Genomic DNA, 25,751 nt, shown 5'->3' on the forward strand with positions numbered 1-25,751 from the left:
ATGTGACATTGTTTGCACATATATCCAGTAATTAACAGTCTCTCAAATGCAGGAGTGGTACTGCCTTAGGTGTTGTGTGTTTGGGTTTTAATCTCACAGTGAATCAGTGTGACGGATGTGTTGTGAGAGGGGGTTTATGGAAAGTCACATGACGTGTGGCTTTTAGGCACGGCCTGTCATCCTGAATATGCAGGATGGAGGACTATTAGTCCTATCTGCTGGGGTCATGTTGCTGCCTCAAACAAGTATGTTGCTCTGGTCAAATGTTTTAAGCAGCATTAAATATTTATATATTCTTTAGGCTTTTCAAGGATACAGATGCTGTATCCCCTTTCTGTCTAGGGGGCTCAGCCTCAAGCCCATTATTCAAGATAAAAATCTTTAAAGACGGGTCACAAATATAGTTTTATTTACAAAAAATGTTGGTAATTTCCCAGAAGAGCTGGGCACTGCAGTTTATATTTAACTTAACCCTAACAGGAATGAATAGTGCAGTTGTTGGTCACTATTTTCAGCTGTGGATTAATACACATGTTGTGCTCTAGTGAGTATTTATGGCAGCAGGACGACGTACAAGAGACAAACTCAAAATAAACTACATTGTCCACATGTATGATACTGATGTGTCTCAAGTTATATGAAGGTTTAAAAGAACGAAAAGTTCAATGAGGTGTTTTGGACTGCAAATGAGGCTGAAGCCAAAGAGGAATTAACTTTTGTAACCTTTGGCTACATGGTCAACATTTGTTAGTAAAACCCATTTTTGGTTTTGGTCTTTTCATGTGATCTGATGACACTATGATGAATATAAAATACTTCCAGCCTCTTCTTTAGAGCAAAGACAAATAAAAAAAAGAGTGACCACTGTACTGTCACAACATTGAAACATAATGTTTCAGCATATTTGCGACGTATGAAACAAACAAATTTAACATATCTCTGGTTTTCAGAAACGTACAATGCCAATATTTATTCCAGTTGATTGGATTGATCATATAGTTGTCGTAGTTTCCAGATCCAACAAGCAAATGTGTACAGGGAAAACACTCTGATAAAACCATAATCTCCCTCAAAATATCCAATGGATACAGTTGGCTTCTAGTTGGTTAACGTAGAGGGTGGTTGTGACTTTTCAATACAAAAATTATAACTTGAGTCAAATTAAACAAATGTCTGTCTTGATAAGGATAAACAATTTTCTCAGTTAAACTTATGCACAGGATAAACTAACAAGAAATAAAATCTGCTTACTGCCACCCCATGTGATTAAAATGAAAGACCGAGTGAAAGGGTTGCAGGGTTTACATAGGGAGTGAACAGCTGAACTCAATAAGGTTAATGAGAAGTAAACAAAGAAAGGAACCAATCAGTGCCGGTTAAAGGGGAGGAAAGGAAGTGAGGTAAGTGAGGAGAGAAGTGTCAAAATAAAGGGGAAAAAAGGAATATTTACCAAATCTAGTCCAAATAAATGATTATGTTGCTGTGTATCTGCTGAATCCATCATCTAGCAGAATCTAGCAGCTGTTTGTTAACATGTTTTCCATGTCAGCTTACATGTCGCGCATACAGTTCGCTTCTGCTGCCCCCAAGTGACCATAAAAAAGTTGTTGATGCAGGTTTAACGCACAATTTGATCTTTATTATGGTAAATCAGATGACTCATGAAGCACTTAATTTCTCAGAGTAAGGTTTAATAAATTAAAGTGATCATGCACAAGTTGTGTACAAAAACATTACAATAAAAAAAAATTAAATTCACAAATAATGCTGTTTATAACAATAAAAATGTTAAGGTCAGGCAAATGCACCAGTGTGTACACATTAACAGGAAAGGCTCATTCAACTACTTCAGGTTACATAAAAACAGCCGAGAGGATAAAAAAATACAGCATCATAAAAATTACCCCAAACATCAGTAGCTTATCTTTATATCCAGCTAATGTTTAACTGAAAGGAGCTGCATCGCAGGCAGCCGGGAATGTGGACTATCGAACTACTACAGAACAGACAAAAGCAAAATCACAGCGCTACACAATCCGAACACATGCTGGGTTACCACTACAAAGCAACAAAGACCTTGCACCATGCATGCTGGCCTGTCAGCTTCTGAAAATCCCCCGACAAAAATGGGGAGACATAGAGTACGTACAAGTGTAAAGTTCACTGTCCACACCAGATACAGTGGAGGGCAGATGTTAGGTCAGCACTAGTCCATACGCAGGGCATTTTAAAAAAATGTTTCAATCAGTGTAATACAAACTGTCATCCAAGTCTTTACGCAAAAGAATGATTAGCAGTTCTATAAAAGTCCTGATCTGTGTTCAGAAGAGCACATCTTCATTTTTAATGAGCACCTCCACCACCTGTCTCTGGTAGCGAATATCATTAAGTGCTGTCATGGCGTCCTGGTTCGGTGCGCGCATGAGAGTGGGTCCGAAAACGATGGCGAGGTTCTCTGCGTTCATCAGGTTGAATTTCTCATTCTGTGTCACCCTATGAAAATATATTTGAAAGACAGAAAAGAACATTTTAAAAAGTTAGAAACAAAGATAAATTGTGGATCAAACAGAGTTTTAGGGACTGTATGAAAATTACTATAGTGGGGAGGGGAACTTTATTAAAGTTTTAAAAAGACGGGCCCTCTTCAGTGTCACTAATATTTGTCTTGTAGCTTCCCCCTATTTGCAACACCGTCCCCACAGTATCTCAAAATGATGTCACACTAATCATTTTTACACAGAGAGATCTTGGCAACAAGGCCGTTTCAGTACGACACCTTTGTTTTTTGTATAGAATCAACCAACAGCAGCAATATGGATGCCCCAGTGAGTTTTTTCAGACAGCATGCCAGCATCCCAGAAGCAACAAGACCCAAGTTGGGCCGACGCTGAACGCATGATTTGCACCGTTGGCCCTCTTCAACCCTTGTCGGCTTTTTTTCCACCGATTCAGCATGATGAATCATATTCTTTGACTGAGTAGCTAACTGCCTGCTACTTTTTTAAATCAGTGGGTCCTGTCCTACAGACTGTCCTTTTTAAACAGACATTGATTTAGCGCTGATTCTACCTCTGCTTCTGGTTTAAAGGTGAGACAACTCTGTCCCCCAATTCAGCGACTGTACATTTTACAAAGATCAATGAGGTTGAAAACTGCACAACTTCCTGCCTCAACCCTTTGAAACCTGAGAACATCATTTCTTTCAAAAACACGGGTTAAGGCAATAGGAACCTCAAGGACAAAATTACCCAATAAATTAACAAAAAATAAATTGAAAAACACAAGAAAATAAATCAAAAATTAAAAAAAAAAGAGTAAAAGAAGTTTAAAAAACAAACAACAACAAACAAACAAACAAGGAAATACTTACAAAGTAAAACAAAAATTCTGCAAAATTATTTAAAATATGTAAATATGATAATATAGTCATATAGTTTTTGGGCACTTTACAAGTAATATAAATATTTCTCCAAATTACTTATTTCTTGCAATTTGCAGAACATTTCTTGCCAAGTTGCTCTACCTTTTTTATTCTCGTGTTTTCAAAAGAAAGCAAAACAAATTGTTCAGGGTTTGAAAGTTTAAATATTTGTGAAAGGCGTCAGACACACAAGAAAAGAAATGTCAAACAAGGTTTCAAAGGGTAAGTTATTTTAGCCATCCATTATCATCAATTTGAGACAGTAAACTTCAATTGAAACCATAATAAAATTCCATATACTGGCCTATACATACTGCTCTTTTACCATCAAAAAAAAAAGCACAATAATTCCAGTTTTCCAGAAATACTTCATCCTATTAACTTTCACACGGGCCCTAACCTCCTGCAGAGTTTGACTGCAATGCTCACCTTTTTAAATGTGCCATGAGGTACTTCAAAGTTTCACTGTGCGATGGCGGCAGCAAAGCGAGCGCTTCACGGAAAGCTTCCAGCTTCTTCTCTGGGTCTGTGAGTTCTGAGCAGAAACAGAAAAGAGTTACGAATTAAAAGTGGCCAGAGTGCACTCTCTGACCTCAGAGGAGCAGGAATCGATGTTGGTATTTCCTGTGGGGTATGAAAAGCTATTAGTCTCAGAGAAGTCTGAGGCTGCTTGAGATCGCTAATGAACATTGTGAATGGGTTCTTGTTTGTAATATTTTGCAAATTATGGGTACAATTAGAGTTAAATACTGAATTCAGGAATCTGGGTCAGTGTTTTGAAAGTCATGGTCTGATTCTGAAAAGTCAGCTGAATAAGCTGCATTTCCATAGTTTTGTTCCAACTGAGACCGAGGAAAATTATCAATGAATGTTCTCTTTTTTCCCAATAACAGCCATAAAATCTGTGCAAGTGAAGTTGCAGCTTCAAGAATGTATCAAAGATGTGTCAGAATTAATGAATGTAATGTGACTCACTGTGTGACCACATGAAGACAACAACATAAAGCCCAACTGTGACTGTCTGCCATCTGTACAGGCACACTATTCAACAACACCTGCGGCATCATGCTTCAGTGATTTTAGACAGCATGCCAGCATCGTGGAAGCAAAACAGGTGTGACATGTGTGATGTGTAACACAACAGCATTGGCTTCTACTGTGACATAACATATATATATAACATGTAACACATGTCAGCAGTGCTTTACAAACAATAACAATGGCACAACATGTCAATAACAATTATTTACTGTCCATTTTATGGCAACTGATCTGGTCCTCTGCTCGGGGGAGTAGGGAGCTCCCAGACCTCATTGTTTTCCCAGTGTGCAGACATTAATGGACATGCTTCTTCTCTTCTTTTTTTTTTTTTTTTTGAGTTAGCTGCTGACTGCTATAAGCTCCTTTTTAAATCTCCCGCGGTGGGTCACACACATAAACATTGTGAAAACATCACACCTGTCCTGCCCATTATCCCATCCTGCCGGCTGTCCCTTTTACATAGACACCATTTTACTGCCATTACTGTCTTTCTTGCCGCCTCAATACCTTATATACAGAATAGTCTCCACATTTTTTTAGGTAAATCCTGCAGAGTATATCTTAAACTACAGCAAATCCAACACAGTGAAACAGGTGTGTGTCTGACTAATTTGTCTTGTTTTGACTTACTTGCAGCCTCGATGAACCTGGGGTAAGCATCGTACGAGATGATGGGAACAGGCAAATCCCTGAGGTAAAGTTTCAGTGCACCCGTGATGATATTGATGTCTTCATAGGCGTTCACTGAGATGTCTGTCTTGTCCCCATCTGTGAAAATGTGACATTACATTACATTAATTGCTGATGAGTTTATCAAAAGCGACTGACAATGAGTGCATTCAACAATGAGGGTACGACCTAAAACGAGCAAAAACCACATTAACTTCCTCAGATATGCTACTTCAAGTGCTATATTTGGTTGTTGGTTGAATGTGTGATGGATGAGAAGAAGAGTTTTTGCACTGTGAAAACAGCTGACGTCAACAATCTCACATCACTGCCTGAATTGAGGAATAAAGAGATTATGTTACTGTGGGTGTGAAAAAGAAATCTTCTCTCACTCTGTATTTTGCAAAGTAGCTGCTATCATCTGCCTGGCCTGTTTTATTCTGACTTCCCCTCAGTTATGCATGCTTTCCAGAGCAGGCCATGGCCTACTTGTGCTGGCAGACTGAACATCACAGCGCTGTGAGCTGGAATGACACTCTGTCATGGATGATCTCCCACATGCGGATCTGGAGAAGAGTTTAGCCCACTGCTGCAGGGTTTTTCTTACAGTTAAAATTCACACTGCACTGGGGCAAGACAGGCTCATTCCCACTAAGTCTACTACTGAATCCCAACACAGCGGAAGAGTTGTTTTTTTTCCCCGGCTATGTTTAAGGCAGTAAGAGTATATCCATGGTTTGTATCCCCTGAGGTCCCCCTGTCTGTCCACACTGTGAAACCCAGCGTGAGAGGGATAGGATCTCCCAGATGGACAGTAATCCTCCACAAATGTGTCACTTTATCATTAATCCAAAGTGTTCTTCGAGTCTTATGTAAACATATGAAAGCACAAATCAATCGTCACGTTGTGAGCTGACAGAAATCCATAAAGAAACACGTACCTTTGTCAAATGCCATCTTGACTTCTTCCAAAGAATCACTGAATCCAGATATTCTGTAGAGGCCTTCAGACTTCAGTCCTTGAGGGACAAACATAATTTAAAAAAATATTAAAAAACAACCTTTGAGACATCATCAGGGGTGTCATGAGTAATATAGAAAAAATCCCGTTCATATATCGCCTTGCATAATTAAGGAAATGCCATTAAACACCCTTAAATATGCATAAAAAATTAAGGATAAAATGTCCACAGTGTCACATAATAGAACAACATGGGTGGATGCAAATAGTTTTCCGCATCACTGGGCAAAATAATAAAGACATAAATCAAACTTAGCTACAGACATATATTAGAGGGCAGACAATGAGGGAGCAATGAGTTTCCTCCATAGCTGAATGATTTAACTGAAAAGCAATCAAATAAGGCAGCAGGAAACAGAGTAATGTATTCCTCATTACACGTTCACAATTACCCGCACACTCATCACTCCACTCAGTCATTCCCCCCGCCCAAAAAATATTAACTCAGTTAGCAATGTAAGCAGACTTTAAATGCTTCAAACTGAGTAGTATGTACTCGCTTGCTGATCCAAACAATAGTCCCTACCAGGGCAAAATCTGACTACATAATTAAAATGTCATCTTATGGGCCTTGGCAGGAATGTTCAATGTGGGCTGATGTCGATATGAAATTTTAAATTATTTACTGATACCAACGATGTGCCAATATTATGATGCAATACTACCAAAACATTACGTTTCTCAAACTAAATTCAGTTCAAAATGAAAAATAGAAACTTGAACATTCATACCACCATTTGTAATCATTTGACTATTAAAGATCTAGTAGTAATCAGATTTCAAAATGAAGTATGCTGTTTATTATAAGAATTAAATTATCATGGCCTTTCTTTGTTTGCAGCATGTCAGACACAAACCTTCAATGTAAAGTCTTCACTATATTTTTTAGTAGCAAATCATTTCTGAGCTGTTGTTGTTGTTGTTTTTTAGCTTTTTTTGAAAAAAAAATGTCTGGCTTAAAATGAACTAAATGTGTATTTAAACTACACTGCATTCATCACATTTACACCATGGAGGAAAGTAGTCTTATAATGAGCTATAAATATGACACACACACATACACACACACAGACACTCTAAACTGACCTCTTGATTCAATCTCTCGTATGCACATGTCCACCACCATGGGTCGCGCTGTGTTATAAGCTTGCACCAGGGTCGTGAGGTCACAGCTGTAGACTTTACGGATGTGTCTGAGGTCCGGCTTGCAGTCGTTGGGCACCAGAGATGAACAGTGTTTGTGGACGTTCAAACCACAATCTACAGACAGAGACGTACAGCGGATTTAGTTTTTTTAACTGCAGCTTAAAAAAAGTCAAAAAGGAAGAGTTACATGCTATGGTGTTTTTCAACTATAAAATGTATCAACCAGAATACAAAGTCAACTGAATCATTCCTTGCAGGTCAGTCATTTTATCTCTGAACTGAGGACTATTATGCAAATTGACATTCAACATCAGGTTCATTTGGATTTGGTTGGCGGGTTTTATGTGTGTTTTGGCTCGCAGAACAGTGTTAATTCCCTCGATCGATGTTTGCCCCCCTAAATGTCACAAGACCACTGAAGAGCTCCTCTCTCTACACCACATACTGGTGACATTGGAGTCACCTTGAGCACTGGCTGAAGTCTAAAGTCACCTCCAGAGGGCCATTTCTTTATTAAAAACAATTTTAAAAAATGACAGGGCATTAATCTATGAAATAGTCGTGTTTGTCGTTTTCAATTTGCATGAAAGCATTTAATAGTCAATCAAACAACAGGGAAAATGCATTTGATAATTTTTAGATGTGTGGAAATTCTCCTCTTGATGTCTTTTTTTCCTCCTGTATGATATTTTTCGAGACGCTGGATGCACCACACTGGGTGTTCAAATGGCATATTAGTCATGATGTCAGTTTAAGTATCCCACGTCGCTTTTTGTCTTCAGTCACAGCGGCTGGGGCCTGAGGCACAGCTGTTTCAGGGCAGGATTCACCTTGTCGGGAACAGAGGCGCCCGTGGAGAGCAGATGCAGAGAGAGAGAGCAGCTCGGCTTTGTAATACAGACGCATGGAGGGAATTAGAGAAACACTGAAAATGCAGTGGCCCAGAGGAGGGATAGTAGTCTGTGCTGCTGCTGCTGCTGCTGCTGCTGCTGTGCTCTATTCTTCTCCAAATCCAAGCTTGCACACAATGGCTGTGGAAGCAGCATTTGAGGCGCTGCGGGCAACACTAGACCTACTTTCCCAGACTAAAATGGGGCAGCTCCTCAAGCTCTTTAGATCTTTTGAGCCGTCTCCCAAGTTTTGAATGGGCTTTTTTGACAAATCATGTCTGCTATTTGATTCCAAAAACATAAAAAAAAATACCATTTTGGAGAATTACTACTTTTTTATTTTAAATGTATATTTTAAAAAAAAACTTCTCACAGCTCAGAATCTATGCTTCTGGAGAACCTCAGACAATATTGAGATTAATATGGGTCCCTGGAGAAATTCACGCAGCCTGAATTTATATGCATTGATGCAGAAATGTAATTACTTTAAGAGATGATTCTCTTAAGGATATGAGACAGGCAGTATAATAGAGGACGGCCTGTCATCACACACAAGTCTGCTGAGCTCCTGATGTCCATGTGAGCACACTGATGGTCCTGCTGGGTCCCAGGTGGGGCGGGTGAGGGTGAAAAAGAGGCCCTAGGGACACCAGTAGCCAGGAGACAGGGGACGCTGCTTTACTGCACCGTCAGCTCTGTCTCCGTTGCTATGGCGAGAATGCTGCTGATCAGCTTTGGCTAAAGGGCTCTGAGACGAGGTTTAATGGTGGCTGGTTCCTAATTTCTAATCAGCACATTATCATCATGCAGACTAGCAGAGATACCAGTTAAAACCGGTCTCATTTTAACTGGAACTGAAGACAAAACGCAGCACTTGTAGTTGTTGGATTTTTGTTTTTTTACCAAGTATTTAAGTTAAATAGGGGTTGAGCCGCTTGACCTAGCTCTTTGGTTGAAGCCGCAGAATTTTAATGTGTGTGGAAACAGAGCTCCTTCCCCACGCTCCGAGCTCTGCTCCTCATTAAAGAGACATGCCAGCTTTGTTTTCCTTCATGGGCATGATGGGATGAGGCTGGGGGGCGTACTCTGATGAGGAAATGTGGCACAACAAGCACAAGCAGAGGCTGGCTTCCTGGCACGCGGCCAAAAACAGTTCACACATACAAAAAGAAAAGGGGGTGGGAGGACATTTTTTGGTATGCAAATTTGAGCATCATGTGAGACTTCGCTGCCCTAGATTCTGGTAGCTGTGGTCGAGACTGAAGGAATGGCAGCAGAAGAGTTTATAAAGATTGGCTCCAAACATATGTGCCTTTTTTGTGTGTGTGTTTTTTCTTTTTTTATTGTTGTCAGCGTTCAAAATCAAGACATTAATAATTTACGCAAGCGCTCCCACAGATTTGTGTGACATACTTTGTTTCATCAATAAAACATCAAAGGCTCACATCAAACTATATTATAGCACTATTCTGGGATGTGGAGCAGATTCCAACAACAGCTACAGTGAAACAGAAATCTCATTTGAGTATTTGACAAGCAAACTGGCAAATATAACAGAAGCATTTACCTCACAATAACAACGTGTGTGTACACTCCATCCATCACTCAAAATAAAGGGGCATTTATAAAGGACTCAAAATAATTCCAGATTGAAGGCAGTGCTGGATCGAGCAAATTCTGCACCCTAGACAAGCTTATCCTGGGCCCCCTACCCCATCCCCCAAAGTTATATTATTTCCTCTTATCATTATTATTATTATATTTTCTTTATCTTGTTTTTATTACGAACCAGAGCAAGAGCTGGTGAAAAATCAAAACAACCAATCAATAAAGGAATACAGTATGCGCAAAATTTTTCTATCCTTTTTTGTTCTGCACCCATAATAGCTTTTGCCTCTTTTTTATGTTTACACTTTTTTACTCTGATAGTCGTCATTTGAGCTCCACTCCCTGATATCCCTATTATTTTTTTATGCAAAAAAATCAGGATACCCTCTGGGTATCGCCCTGGAAGATCTGTGGGAAGATCCACCACTGATTGAACGTGAATAGTGAATAATTTTTATGCTCACACTGTGGAGCATAATGACAAGATGCATTAGACAAACACAATGAGCTGAGCTTTGTATGCTGCTGTAGTGAGCTTACTGTTGCGTGTTTATGAGGTTATAATGCAGCAAATGTTTATCCATCAAAATCACAGGACTGGAAACACAGATAGCCTTTGTTTTTCTAATAATGACAAGATGTGAAGAACAACTCATGCCCTGAGCTGAAAAGAAATCATTATTTCTATAAAGAATAAAGAGCTACTTTTAGATTTTATGTATCTGTCAGCTCTGACTGACAGTGCTGAAACGCACTCTTCTGCATGTTCGAGCTCCATTCATAAACCCAGTGAGGAAAAAAATGTAGGTCAGAAATAAGGATTTAACATCACATAAAGTACATGTTACATCATAGCAATAGAGTGTACTCACTTTACTCTATTATACAACCTCTAATCCACAAACTACTGTTGGGATTTTTCGATTAGAACTCGATAATCCAGCTCCAGATGCACTAAAAACCAAGTAACCCATATACAGTAATGCCCGCTTTGTGCACCACGAATGTAGCATTAAAGCAGTTTATATAAGACAAGTGTTGATGCAGAACAAGATGTACCTGCACATTTGACTCCCTGAGCCATCAGTCCCCACATGAAGCTGGCACAGTGTTCACACCAGTGAGGCCCTCGAAAGGTATGGACCTACAACAGAGAGGAGGACAGTGACAGATATTAGTGATGAAGTGTAATGAGGTGACAGCGGGGAGTCGTAGCTACACAGACACCAGATCTCCTTCTTTGGCCATACAGGAGACCTGTTGATGCTGCCACCTTAAATGAGGCAGAGGAGGAGGATTGTTGTTCAAACAGACTCTCAAAATGACAACACTGAGGTGAGCTGGGACTCTGAGCAGAGGGGGCTTTGCCATCTCGGCGCAGTAGGATTTGACACTTCACCAGAATAAGGGCACAAGTTGTCAGGGAAACTTGCTATGTAAACAGTAGGAGGCCACCTTGCTGGTTTAGGAAAAGGAGCCTCCACACTCCACCAGGTGACAACAGCATAGCCAATCAGGAAGGCCCCTAGGGGCGAGAACGAGCTGCATCTCTCCCTGTGTAAGTCGACAGAGACAAGAACTGCTAGTCTCCTTCATAACACTGTGCAGTTTGATCATTATGTTGACAAATACCAAATGATGCTACCAAGGAAGTTATTTGAAAGTCAGCTATGATTTATGGCTATCTGAACCACACAGAGTGATGTCATCAGACATTTCTTTTCATGTTTACAGAATCTAGGATCACCATTTTACATGTATCTAATCCATTAGTGGAGGTGGAACTCACCAGAGGCCCTCAAATACAATATTGTTACAATACTTCGGTCACAGTACAATATTATTGCAGTTGTAAATGTTTTACAATATGCTTGTTATTGTAATAACATATAGTTCTATAAATTGCAATTTATTACCTTTCTTCAACTACAAATTGAGGAAAACCTTAATCATCTATTTTTATCTAATATGATCAAATGTTCAGTCTGTTTATCTAATTACAGTTCTTTTTTTGCAGCAAAATTGACTCAAAAAGTAAATTATTTTATTCTATCATGCCTCCAAAAGTCCAATTTGTGTTTGCAATATTCATATCTTTTTTAATTATAAAAAATCAATACTTGGTGTCTGTGTGTTGATGCAATATTACCACGCAAAATATCTGGATACTATTCTGTATCTATTTTTTCCCCACCTCTATCAATTTGTGCAGTTAATGTCGTCATATTCTATGTTTGGTCTGTTATATGTACTGCATCATTTATTTCCTTTATGTTTACAGTAAAGAAAAAGGTCGAAATGCAGGTAGTGAATACATTTATCGACAGTATTAATACGAATTTAGGAGTAAAACTGCAGTTTAATTTGATAAAAGTGGTGTTTGACTGTCAGAGCGGTGAATTTAGAAAGTTTAAAATACTCATTTTAGATGTTGATACTCTCTTTAGTATAAGTTCATTTAAATGTATCATCTTTTAGTTGTGGGGCTTTCAACACACGAACTAACCCATTGAAATGCAACATTCAGCAGTCCTTGCGCACAAAGCTGCAGCAGAGAGAGATTGGTAAGCATCAGCAGTTTGAAAGCCTTGAAGGTAATATTTCACCTGCTGCTCTCCATCCCATTAACCAGCCAAACTAGGAGAATGAGCCTGAGCCAAATAGGGATACACTCCTCCACTGTTTCCCCTCTCCATCGGCCTAATCTCTCCATCTGGTGCTCAAACTAACAGCAGTGGTCCACAGACCACCCAACAGATTTTCTTTTGATAAAGGCTCACTGGACAGACCAAAACAGCTCTGTTTTTCATCCTCTCTCTCCCAGTCTGTAGCACTCCCTCACTCCTCCTCCTCCTCTTCCTGTCTCCCACATGGGAAGCATGAGAAGCAGCCCTCTGGCCACACATGATGAAATTAAAGCAATGTTTTGGAGATGCAACAGCTGATAGGAGTTCTCACCTTGAAGTTGTGGACTTTCTCAGATTTGGGTGTCCGCTCGCTCTCCTTCAGCGTGGCTCTGCGAACCAGTGAGGTGAGCTGTGAATAGGCGAAGAGTTTAAGTGGCTGCCAGAAAGTGGCTGGAGGTTTCTGTGGCCCCATCCTCATCCCCAGAGCTGCCGCCAGAATATCCTCCTGATTGGCCTCTCGCTTGGCCTTTTGCACCAGGGACTTCTCTTCTTTGTGAACCTCGTAGGACTCTCTAGATGGCATTCTGGTGCTGCAGTCTCCCAAACCAGATGAAGGAACAAATCCGGTGGAAAAGTCCCAAAAAAGGAGGGGAAAAGTATTTGATGCTCAGAGCAAGATATCAAATGATATTACTTGCATTGTCCCAATAAAATAGAGACATCACAGACAACAAAGTGCAAATTTGAATTGCAAAAAAAAGATTCTGGATATCATTTAAAGGAGTCCAATAGAGGGGGAAAAACAGTGGTCCTTATTAAATCCTCTCACAGCAGTGACAGTAGATGAAGTGGAGCCTCTGTGATTGGAGTGCCAGGTTTTATACAAAAGAGGTGCAGCCCTGGGTGCTCATGTGGTTCTCTGGGAACGTGTATGCAGATGAGCTGAGTGGTTGCGCTAATCCTCTCCTCCCTGTGCAGAGCTGATATTCTCCCTGGAACAGAGACAGCACACTATTGTGTATGGATGCCGTCAGGGCGGGCAGAGCGAGGGGGAGGAGTACAGGGGCGGACCCTGTAGTAGTCACAGCAGATTAAATGGAACCCACCAGCCAATCGCAGCATGGACACACTGGCTTTATAGTAACCACTACCCCGCCCCCACTCAGCCGTCCCCATCAGATATCCAAGCAGGGGACTCTGGGTAGGATGAAATGAGAGTGGGATGATAATGAGCAATGAATGAGTCATGCATCAAGAGTGGGCTGCTGCTGCTGCCGGCAGAACTTGCGACAGCAGTGGGCCGTTGGAGAGGAGCTATTTTCAAAATCATGTTGCCACAGAAACTGGTCAAGACTGGGAGCACGATGAGCACAAAAGCACCAAACACGCAAGCAAAAATATGAGATCACTGATGAACGCATGCTTTGATTCAAGGTGATGCTCCAGCTTTCAAAGAAACAGAAGAAATGGTTTTTTTAACATTTGGCATTTGGATTAAAAATTAAGAGAAAAACAAACAAAAACATAAAATGATCAAGAATAAAAAGAAATATAAATTAAGTAAGGGAAAAACATTTCTGTAAGTGCATTGTTTATAACAATCCTACACAGTGATGAAACAGTTCTGAAATTTCCACTTTGACTTATTTATTCACCAAAAACAGAATAAAATCACATAAAAGTGCTCTGTTTAAGATAATCCCTGTTTTTTCTTCTAATTTTCATTTCCAATGTTTCTTTTTTTTTGCATTAAGCAAAGCACACTGAATTGCCTTCTGAAATGTACTGTATAAAAAAACTTACAAATAAACAAATGAACAATAAATATATTTAAAATTTTTGAAAATATTTTCCAGTTTTGTTGTTGTTGTTAATCAATATTCAGTGTGTTTAACAGCAGCTTACTCCATCTCCTTGCATGATGATAAAATATACAATAAAGATCTCTGGAAGCTGGGAGCTTTTTCTTTCTTTCTTTGCAGCCTTCTTTGTGTGAATGTTCATTTCCTCAACAATGATTCAAGCATCGTGTTGTGTGCATGCAAATGAAGTATCAAATATAGCATCACGATAGCGATGGGGGAGAAAGGAGCTGCAACCTGCTTCTGTAATTCACACCGCAAGTCAAATGTGATTATGTCTCAGAGTTACAATTCAGACTCAGCTGGTAAAGTGCAGCGTTCTCACCTTTTTATTGTAACAGAGGACAGCTGGAGAGGAAATGACTGTACAGACTGTCCTTCAGAAATCAATGAGGACTGTTATAGCTCTCACTGCCCCCCCTATCTCAGCAGAGAGGTATCAGAATGAGAGTATGAACAGCGGAGGCGAGCAGAAGGGGGCTTTGAAGATCAGTGTACTTATGTAGAATGGTATCCCAAACTGTGGCGTCTGACTGGGTACAGATCCCAACATGAAAGACGTGAAACGGAGGGGCTTCCAGTGCAGCTCTCCTCTCTCGTGCTCGGGGAAAAAGTCTCTGCTCAGGAGGGTACCTGAGAGTGGTATAGATAAAAGACAGTAAGAGCCTTTTATATGCACCCGTTCATTCTCAGACCCTGAGCACTTTAGAGGGTTTTGCAGCGTAATTGCATTGCCTGCTGTTAAGTGCAGGACCAGAGTCTGACTCCCAGGATGTGGTTTACTTTGAACGCAGCTCTAATTGACACTGATTGATTTGCTTGTTTCCCAAACATGTCCAGAAATGAGACTCTTGAGGACAGATGTATACAGTACAGTATCTTTTACATCTCTGATGTCCATCTGTGTAGATCCGGGACATGTGAGTCTCTCTGAGTGTTTGGATCGGGCAACATCAAGGATTTAAACATTAGCCCGTTTATACTGCCTGTTCATAGCGGGAATATTGGTTTGTTATGCTGCGTTGCTGGTCTGTATAAAAGGTACAATCGTGGAATGAGGGACAGAGTTGTCTTGCTTCTACGCCACCTTGGGAGGTAGTAACAGCACAGAAACTTTGTCTGTGTAAACAGGATAGCTGGCAGGATGGGACCATGGGCAGGACAAGTGTGACGTTTTTACGTCGTGTTTAGTGTACGACCAACCGTGGGAGATTCAAAAATTAGCTGGTAACAGTTTACTTAGAAAAGAAAAATAGTGGCCATTAATGTTGCTGCATGATGTAACACCTCTTACAAAGCAGACATGATGCAAGCCAGCCAATGAGGGAACATCAGATTGTTACAGTAGCCCCTTTTACACTGCCTGTTTGAGGCAGAAATATCACGCAGTTATGCCGCCTCACTGTATTGTATAAAAGTTACAATCCTGGAATGGGGGGACCAGAGTTGTCTTTCCTTTGAGCTGGCAACAAAGGTGGTAACAGCACAGAAACAAGGTCTGTGTAAAAGGTACAGCCGGCAGGTCGGGATCATGGGCAGGACGGGTGTGTCACATTGACGACGTGTTATGTGTGTGACCCACTGCGGGAGATTAAAAGCAGTTGGTAACAGTTAGCAGCTAACTCAAAGAAGGACAGCCGCTGTAAATGTCTACAAGTTGAGAAAACAATAAGATTCGGAAGCTCCTTACCCTCTGAGCAGGACGAGATCCGCTGCCATATCACAGACAGTAAATGATTGTTAATGCCATCTTATGCCATAGTTATTTTTTTTAAGATGCTTATGTTAAATGTCACACTAGAGGCCAATACTGTTGTGTTACACATCATGCCCTTCACTCCTCTTTTGCTTCCACGATCCAACATGCTGTCTATAATCAAACACTCAAGCAACATAATTCAGCTGTTGTTTCGTTCTGTGTAAAAATGTCACAAAGAAGGGACTTTCAGCCTATATCGCAATCTCGCTGTGTAAAAAGGGACAAATAATTCAGTCTTGCTGTTAAACAATTTGATACTGATTTAACCCAGAAAATTGCAAAACATTCTTTGTTCAAACTTTATTCCCTCTTACCCTCCCACTCTGTTGTAAGCCCTTAAGCGGGTAAAGTGAGTATTTCTGTGGGTTATAAGGTCGTTACATAAGGAAATGTTCTTCTAATGCACTGTTGACCCAGCACCAACATAAAGACCCATTAGGAGGACAGCTCTCATGATCTGTGAACTCCCAGGGCCATGATTTCTATCTCTCACATAACACTACGTTCAAAGTCTAGAAATAACAGTTGCCATAGTCTAAATAGGTCATGATTTACAGCCAAACAAAATGAAGAGCTGCAGTTTTAGTGATATACCACCCGTAAAGGCTTTAAATGAATATAAAAGGCTGCTTATCCAGCAATCTCATCCTTGAGTAAAGCTGCAAATCATGAAGTTATGTAATGTTATATAACAGCCTGATGACGAGAGTGAGAGCCAAGACGTTATAACGGGGTACAAGAATATAGAGGATTGATGTCAGAACGAGGATGCCTGCACACTGAAAGCAAGAGCTACATGCTATTAAACTTGCAAAATGAGGTCAGGAAATTTTAATCTTGTCGTGCATTGTAGATCTTCACACTGTGACAGCAGTAACCATTTAAAATGAAGCAAATAACACCTAACACATGCATTATAAAAGCATTGATTTTGGGACCTGGGAGATAAAAGCTAAGTGTGAATAAGAGACACAAAAAGGCTAAATCTTTTCAGCCACCACTGCCCTGAAATACCACATCTGCATAAGATGCGTCTCAATTGGTTTTGCTTTTTATTTCTGCTGGGCTTGCAAGAAACCTGGAACAAATTACACCATATTTTACCGGGACAAATAGATTACCTGGATGTGGCTGGAACAGTCTGTGTTTTGACAGTGATGTATGGGAGGCTGCTATCACGGTTGGCTATTCACACAGCAAGGTCAGAACATGCGTGGGACACACTCTTTACAGTGCACAGGCACAATATAGTGTGAGGTTACAGTCACAGCTGCATTTTAAACTGTCTGTATTTATCCCAGTATGCGATTTTACTCTTGAGAATTTAAAAGCTGTATAAATACATTGCTACCCGTCTGTTTCCGAAGGACCCATACCAATAGAAGAATATTTGAACCACATATATGCATGCATGTGGACAGAATAAGGCCTTTACACACCGGGACATGATGAATAAACACAAAAATGCAAAATACTTGACTGCGAATATTTTGCATCAAAAGTATTAACACCTTTTTATAACATACAGTGAGCAAGCGAACTCTGCTGGATGGATTGCTCGTAGTATATTGTCCCAATATACTACGAGCTATGCCACGGCTCGATCAAGTGATGAGGGTTTTGGGGGTTTTTTGCTGCCATTGTGATTTTTCCCTCTGCAAATGAATGTCTTACATACATTTGAAAGAATCATAATTTTCTAAAGTTTCAATCATTTCCTAAGCTACAACCATTATTCTTTGTGGTTTTTACTCAACCTGTAAATGGAAATCAAAACATCCAGGACTGCTGCAGTAATTTTGACCCATGAAAGCAGGTTGAAGGTGGAGAAATTGCCTAAAACTTCATAAAAATAGAGCCAGGAAGAGCAATTTTTCTTACAAGTGACACGTAGCTTAGGCTGTTTGTTTAATGGGACATTTTCATCAGGAAAAGCTGAAACAATCTGATAAGTTGTTTTTTTGTTTTTGTTTGTTTGTTTGTTTGTTTGCTGTTGTGATTTTAGTCGGTTTGTTCTTTTATGTGAAATTTTTTATGTGTTTTTTTTAGCCAGGACTCCCCTGACAAAGAGATTTTGACTTTCAGTTTGACTATTTCTGGTAAAATAAAGGTTAAATAAAATAAAATTAAGAAGTTGTCATGACGACGAAGACCTACAGACATTAAAACTGATTCTGATTTTGATTCTGAGTCTGAGCAGCAAAGTGTGGTCTGAAAATGTCACTGCTGAACATAACAGTGACTCAGTGGAGCAGAGCAACAATCACATTACTGCTGTCATGCTTCACGCTCACAATGAACAGCACAATCTCAGCTAAAGCCTTTGAAAATCTCAGTTTTGCTTCTGGTTGAAAGAAATAAAACAATCATTCTGAAGATAATACTAATACCTAAATAGTGGTATCACTCTCTATACTTGAATTGTAAATTTGTGGAGGCCCCACAATCAAAACCAACTACAGGCAGTCATGTACAAATGCTGCCATTAATTGTGTCTTGAGAAACAATCTGGTTCCCACAAAACCATCTACTTTGGGAATCACCTAGTTTTATAAAGAACGACTGTATTATATGGAATGACAAATGGTTGTGAGGAATAATTAAAAGGCTTGAGTGGTCTTTTATCTCTGTGTGGCTCTACAGAGAGCAGTTCCCTCCAACAACAGTCTGAATAGCCGTGCTTAGAGCATGATGAATGGCTCATTGTGCGTCGGCTATTTTGGCAACAGGGTGATGATAACAGGATGGGATGATTTAGTTAATGCCTGAAATACTTAGTTTAGTTTGGGTGTTTTAGCAGAAAAACAAAGGAATGCCAAATCTGTAGAATATAAAGGGATTGGGGAAATTTACTTTTCCAGCAGCAAAGTTTTTCACATACTTTCCTACAGGAATCTTTCAACATTTTGGGGAATTTGGTTGCTTTACAACAGTGAATGAACCTCATGTCTGTGTGGTTTGATGCTCACAACATCTGTCTGTGGATTATTTTGAGTAACCAGGTGATGATTTCTGGAAGGAGACATCACTGTTTAAATTGTAAATTGAATTTAAAATTTAAATTGATTTTAAATTGTAATTTTTTTGGCGCTTTGAGCACCACAAGCTGAGCGCCATCTAGTTCCATTATATCAGAGAGAACACAGACATCTCTACGGCCGATATCTCCAACACTTAGCAACTCACAACAAAACAAGCGAGACTGATAAATAGCACCACAGGTACTGGGAAAAATATGTATTTTTGAATTTGGAGTGGGCTATCCCTTTAAGACAGAAACATAATACTGATATCGATATTCTTATCGTGCTCTCAGAAGCAAAATGAAAAAATGTATTTCTCAAAATGCTGAACTGTCCCTTGAATTTAAAGCATTAAAAAAACAAATTTTGAAAAAGCTCCTACCATTTAGCTACGACTTTCTGAGTCAGTTGTCATCACCCCTAACATTCCCCAAATGTTGTCATTCAATACCCAGATCAATAAATCAACCAATAAAGAAAACATTAAGAAAATAGTATTCACCACTTCATGTTCTGTTCTGACAAAAATAGAAATCAAGATATCACCATATAAGCCTGTGAAAGCTTCATAAATGCTTAAAAAGCTCCTTTTGCGAATATGTGAGTGCAGAACATCAAACGCTCATTTCATAACCACGGATGGATAGAGCAGCTACTATATCAGCTATTTATTTTTTTCACTGTTATGTAACTGTACCTTACTCCTCCACATCCCTGGAGAGAATGAGGCCAGAAGTCCCTGCAGCTTCCTGAAGGACAGCGAGGCTTGATGATCAGCTTTTACACAATCACCTTCGGTCTCATCAATAACAAGCACCAGGTCAGAGGTCTTCACTGTTCCTGAGGGGGAGAAACATGCACATAGCAACATTTACACTTTATTAAAATCCAGATCAGCATATCATCAGGCATGTACTCAAGATTTATAGAACAGAAGTGTATTCACATACGCTACTTTAAGATTAATTGATTAATATTGATATTGAGGCTGTTTTGACGTGACAGAGTGAATTCATACATGTGACATTATTCTTGGCTGACATAACAGGGAGAAGCAATATATAGTAAAGTATCACTATTGCCTCATAACGCATCCCCTTAAGTTGCTTGTGGCATCACGTCTACGACCAAATCACATCCGTGTCGATATATTTAGTACAACAGCACTCCCTCCCATGTCATACTACTTAAGTAGGGATGCACTGATATAGCGACTGCACATCAGTATCGGTCAATATTTGCTTTCTTGCCTGCTGTCGGCCTATCGACAAATAAGATGACATTCACCAATGGTGGTGGCAAATGTTTTTCTGTTGCATCACATTAATTTTGCAGGGGTTAAAAAGTCCTAAAAAGACTAACGCCACTAAAATTTAAGTAATTAACAAGTACAAGAAGAATACAATAACTGGCATACAGGCTCTCTCAACACAACTAAAATAATAGTCTTTGACTGTTGTCTCCATCTGCATTTTAACAAGAAAAAGAAATAACTGCCACATAAATTAAGCATTAGCCGTCATCTCATAGTTGGGCTCAGCCCCAAAGCTCCAAATATAGTAAATGTAAATGCTGCAGAATAAAATAATAGTTTATATAAAAGTGCATAATAGCTGTATTAACATGACAATGCCTCCATACACAAAGTGAGGTCCAGAAAAAATGGTTTTCCAGGTTTAGTGTGGAAGAGCTTGACTGGCTTGTTGTCAATACTCTCATTTATATTTATGCTTTTCTTTTCCCTTTTTAAAACAGTCTTGTAAAGATGTCCTACATATTGCACTACATGTTTGTACCTTGTTTTGTATCTTGCACCTCATGTGTAGTCTGAATGTTGCTTCACTCCCACTGAATGTTGCATCAGTGAGGCTTTTGTTTTGCACCAGGCACAGGGACAGACACCATTTCATACCTCTATGTAATATACTGCACTGTTTACAGACGGATAAAAATAAAGCTTCTCTTATCTTACTAGTTCTGCAACAAGAACATGATCCCTCACCAGCTTCCCACCTGCAAACAGTCATTTCACAGAGTCAAACAGCCTGTATGAGAGCCCAGTTATGTGCTTGCTACGGTGCATAAAAAAATTAGGGATGTCCCGATGTCTGATCTCAAACGTTGGATCGGGGGCTGATCAAGACATTTTTAGACTGATCGGGATTGTGACTATTTAGATCATAGAGTTCCTCATCCTTTGTTTTATGTCAGCCATCACACAGATTTATAGTTTTTACTTTCATGCAGAACAACGCAGAGCGCAGCCTTTGTCACCTCTGCTCCACTGAGCCGTCTGTCTCTACTCTCTGCTGAACGTCAGAGCAGCTGCTGTCTCCCACTGGCTATGAACACACCATAAATGAAAATTCAGTATGAGACAGTTTATTTACATTAATTACCGAAGTTATGAGCACTCATTTCATTTCAGCTCAGTGTGAGAGAGCAATAAACACTGGACACTTAAAGGGGCAGAGACATTCCCACAAGACAGCGAGGAGATCAACAAGATGAAAAGGAGGGTTTGTCGTTTTATAATTCATTTTGTAAAATGAATAAATAAATAAATAAAAGGCTAATAGATTAAAAAAAACACCAAGGAACAGCTTGGTTGCAGGTATTTTTAAGAATAACTTTAAAGAAGCCTTCTTAAAGTGTGCACTGTGCAGCTGAATTATCACGACTCAATATTAAATGACTCACATTTGGATTTAGGGCAAAAAAAACTTGACTGGGACATCCTTAAAAATATATTAAAATGTTTCAGTATAAAACTGAGCTGCTCCGCAGCTTTATTCTTCGGTGTTTGAGGACAGGTGGCCCATAGTCAAATTTTGGCAGCAGGGCTCGACTCTCTGATCAGTAATCTGCTCGCTGTCTGCTCCGGCTGAAGAGGACACAAACCTGTGGAGTGCTGACCATATTGTATCTTATTATGTTTCACTTGCTGTAGAGGAGCAGCATCTGTTTAGAGTGCCAGGTTCCCATGAGAACAATGTTTCTGAGCCAGTGGACTTCTTTTATACACTGCTGGTTATCATACCAGCTGAAATTAGCTGACTGGTCCCATGAGGAGGTGATGTTAATAGATATTTTAGAGGTGCTGATGTATGAATAATTTGATTAGTACACTTTACTAGGCTGCACTGCTAATATATTGCATTCTGAGCAACAGGGTGGGAGCTTTATGTTAAAAGAAATTGCATCTCACATTTGTAAAGAACACCAGGAGGAAATAATAAAAGTCTTAACTGAAAGAGCAAAATTAGGTTTAATAATGTTATTTCATGAAAGCTATAAGAGCTCTCCAAAACGTGGCGAGGTAGCCTGCAGCTGAAATCATCCCTGAAAATACTCTGGGCTCAGCTCATGAAAATGCCTGACAGTTTTAGAAACAGTAGCATGAAGACTTCTCCTGTGGATGACAGAGGAAGTAAAGAAAGGAGGCAAGGTAAAAATAACTCCCCACTCTAATGACTCGTTCTCTATCTGCCTAAAGGGAGCGACCATTTGGTAGTTTTGTCCAACGTAACTAGCGGCTTTGGTCAGCTTGAATTTATTACAGTGGATGTCAGTGGTAAAGAGTTAAGCGCCTTTTCCACAGGACAAAAAAACACTAATAACTAGTAATATATGGTTTTTATCTTTAGTGGGAAAGGTTACGTTCAGTGTTCATTCCCTGGACAACACCGCAGTCACAGGTATTTATCGGTGAAAACCCTGTTTTCTGGTGTGTTTGCGACATCAAAAGTAACACCCGAACAGAAGCATACACATGTATAAGCAATGGAAGAGGAGTCTATCGCCTGAACTTATTCTTTGAGTAACACGATTGTCTATACAAAATTTAATGGCAATCCATCCAGAAGTTCTACTAACACCAAGAAAGTTACTTGCATGTGGCACCAGAGGAAAAGTTATTAGGATAAATCATCTAAGAACCACAAATGTCTGTCCCATTATCATAAAATGTGATAGTTCAAGTGTACCATTGGTTCTGCACCGTTGACTAGTTTCATACTTGAAATGCAGACAGCTACATCGTGTTGTGTTCACACAACAGATCGAGCTCACAGCAGTCACCTCCCTTACCTTTAATCAGCTGTAAAATCAAAGCTGTGATTCTTATTAGCATTTGTCAGTTTCTGGTTTTCACACTGTTCAAGTAAGTGCAGACTGGAAAGGTTGTGAAAATCATTTAATTAAGGGATTTAAATAGCAAATCCCTTTCAAACCAGCATGTGTCTTTATCACATACAAACTTTCTGAGTTTTACTGGATGCTGTGACTTGTGAACAAAGACAATCTGATTGTTCCTTTGCATCAATTTGAGCTCAGCTTTTGGAAAAAAAAAAAAAAAAAAATCAAAGATAATGCTTTAAAGATAAACTAAGCAACATTGCCACACTAAAATATTTAACAATGCCGACTTGTTTTTTGTTGAGTATGTGTACTTACATTTTCCAAATGTTTCCAAATAAAACCAAACCAAGAGAAAACCCCAGTTGTTCCAACTTCTAGGGAAACACAGGAACACAACACACAAAAACAGAGTAACGTATCAGTGTAAATCAGAAAATGTCACAAAATTATATTCAATAATAGTAATAACTTGCAGTATTTTTTCTGCCACACAGCACATTTTTCATTAATTGTATGCCATTTTGCAACACGATAATCCAGCAGAGACCTTTTGATATTTCAATATCAAAAAATGTGCTACTACACCGTCAAGCTTATGCTTATGCTAACAGTGTTCAACAGCTCATAAAGTTATATTAAGTATGATTTTTTTGGACCACGTAAAACAGCTAACAAGTGACCCTATGATTGAATTTGCCTGATTATGTTAGTTGTTTGTGTAGTTGACTTTTCTAATGCTAACGGTTAGCAAGTCAATGTTACGTTAGCTAACATAGCGGCTATTTCATTAGAATGAAAAGACGGCAAAAATAAACATGACTTAAGGTCTAGTGTGTAGGATTTAGGAAAGAAGAGTGATATAATATTCATAACTATGTTTTCATTAGTTTATATTACCTGACAATAGGAATTGTTTTGTGTTCTGTTACCTTAGAATGAGCCGTTTGTATCTACATACGACGTAGGTCCTCTTCTACATAGTCTGCCATGTTTTTTCTACAGTAGCCCAAAACGGACAAATTAAATACAGGTACTGGTAGTAGATAGAGCAATTCACATTTTTGTTTCACCTACCACAGTTTATCTACATGCAGTAGCTACATGGGAAGGTTACTTTTGAAATGTAATAATTACATATTACTAGTTACCCTGCTGAAAATGTAATAAGTTACATAACTATTTTGATTACTTTATCAAAGTGATGTGACTTATTACATTTCATTAATTATGACTACTTTTCTAACAAATGCTTTAAACAGGACAATAAAGCTGAAAAGGCCTTAAAATATAAGCGCATAAATGTTGCACTCAAATTTGCATCAATGGCTGACCTGCTTTGTCCAAAAATATGCCAAAAGGCAGCACTCCTGCACAGCAAAAAGATGCAAAGGAACCACATGAATGTTATATTCAACATATACATTTTTCTCCTACGTAATCCCTTATTAATCACCAACATTTTGATAAGTTCCTGCAACTGATTACAACTGATTACATCTGATAATGCAAATGGCAGAAATTCAATCGGCTGCAGCTGTAAATAAACAACATATAAATGCAAATCAAGAAAAAATAAACATAAATACAATATAATATTGATTAGTACATAATCTATGAGTTATTTGAGATTTTGATTTTTTTTTCGTTGGGACAAAAAGATTATCAAGTCTGATAATTTAAAGAATTTGAAAATGTTTCATGGACCCCTTGGCAGAGCGCCACAGACCCCAGGGGGTCCCCGGAGCCCACTTTGAGAATTACTGGTTTGGATAATCTGGCTGAACTGTTGGCCTTTTAATTGGACTTTTTTTTGTTGTTGGTTTATTGTTGGACATTTATAACTTTGAGAGTATGATGTCTTTATAGTGTCCAAACATATAAAAGTATGACCCAATTTGGCTGTAATTATCCTTCATTAAAAAGCATATTGTTAACAGCGATAGCAGGTTCAAACAGTATTGTGGTATCATGGCAGCTGGCAATGGCAACATGATTGACATTTATTGTTGCATAAACAACAAACCAGCAGTTTGGAATGAATATATATGTATTTCTATCCATCCAATCCAAGGCATTTGGCTCGAGGCCGTTTTCAAATCAGCAGGCCATGAATATCAAATCATTCAAAATTACCCAGAGCAGAGCGACTGGTGGACATCTGGTCAACCGGTGTCTGTGGATGATGCTTCCCCCATGCAGTCTGCTTGTTAGCATATCAAAGACAGACAGAGAGAGACCGAAAAACAGAAATAATCATTTGAGCTGCAAAAAATATTGTTATGTCTGGATGTTTTAGTCAGCACAAAAACACCTTCACTTTACATAACACCCATAATAAGACATTACACAAGCAGGGGACTAATGAATGTAATCTGCCAAGACTTTCAAACAGAGTTACTCTTTGTTCTGAGGTCGAACTCCCCTCCACCACCACCACCGCCACTATTATCCAACTTCGTTTATGCGTCCCCTGCACTGTGAGGACACATAACACACACTGCAGAAGAAAGGGAAAGTTTACTGCTGAGGTAATTCCGCTGCAAA

At 39.3% G+C, this 25,751-nt stretch overlaps 1 protein-coding gene across 1 annotated transcript; it reads right to left on the reverse strand.

Annotated features, from left to right (window-relative positions):
* Positions 1-1,670: 1,670 nt before the first annotated feature.
* On the reverse strand, positions 1,671-23,581 carry chn1 (chimerin 1). The gene is made up of 9 exons (XM_042494857.2): positions 23,523-23,581; positions 19,765-19,907; positions 12,755-13,415; positions 10,856-10,940; positions 7,239-7,412; positions 6,073-6,150; positions 5,093-5,230; positions 3,851-3,956; positions 1,671-2,493 (listed from the first exon to the last, which is right to left on the reverse strand). The coding sequence occupies exons 3-9, from the start codon at positions 13,004-13,006 to the stop codon at positions 2,322-2,324; spliced, it is 1,005 nt and encodes a 334-aa protein (XP_042350791.1). The 5' UTR covers positions 13,007-13,415; positions 19,765-19,907; positions 23,523-23,581; the 3' UTR covers positions 1,671-2,321.
* Between the last annotated feature and the right edge of the window lie 2,170 nt (positions 23,582-25,751).

The sequence above is a fragment of the Plectropomus leopardus genome, chromosome 10 (assembly GCF_026936395.1).
Source record: "Plectropomus leopardus strain MGB_pleo_1.0 chromosome 10, ASM2693639v1, whole genome shotgun sequence".
Taxonomy (NCBI): Eukaryota; Metazoa; Chordata; class Actinopteri; order Perciformes; family Serranidae; genus Plectropomus; species Plectropomus leopardus.

Coding starts and splice junctions, on each gene's coding strand:
- chn1 (XM_042494857.2), bottom strand. CDS start 13,006: ATGCCATCTAGAGAGTCCTACGAGGTTCACAAAGAAGAGAAGTCCCTG. Junction 6,151..7,238: donor ACGAGAGATTGAATCAAGAG/GTCAGTTTAGAG, acceptor TTGTCCCTCAAG/GACTGAAGTCTGAAGGCCTC. Junction 3,957..5,092: donor CAGGTTCATCGAGGCTGCAA/GTAAGTCAAAAC, acceptor GTTTCTGCTCAG/AACTCACAGACCCAGAGAAG.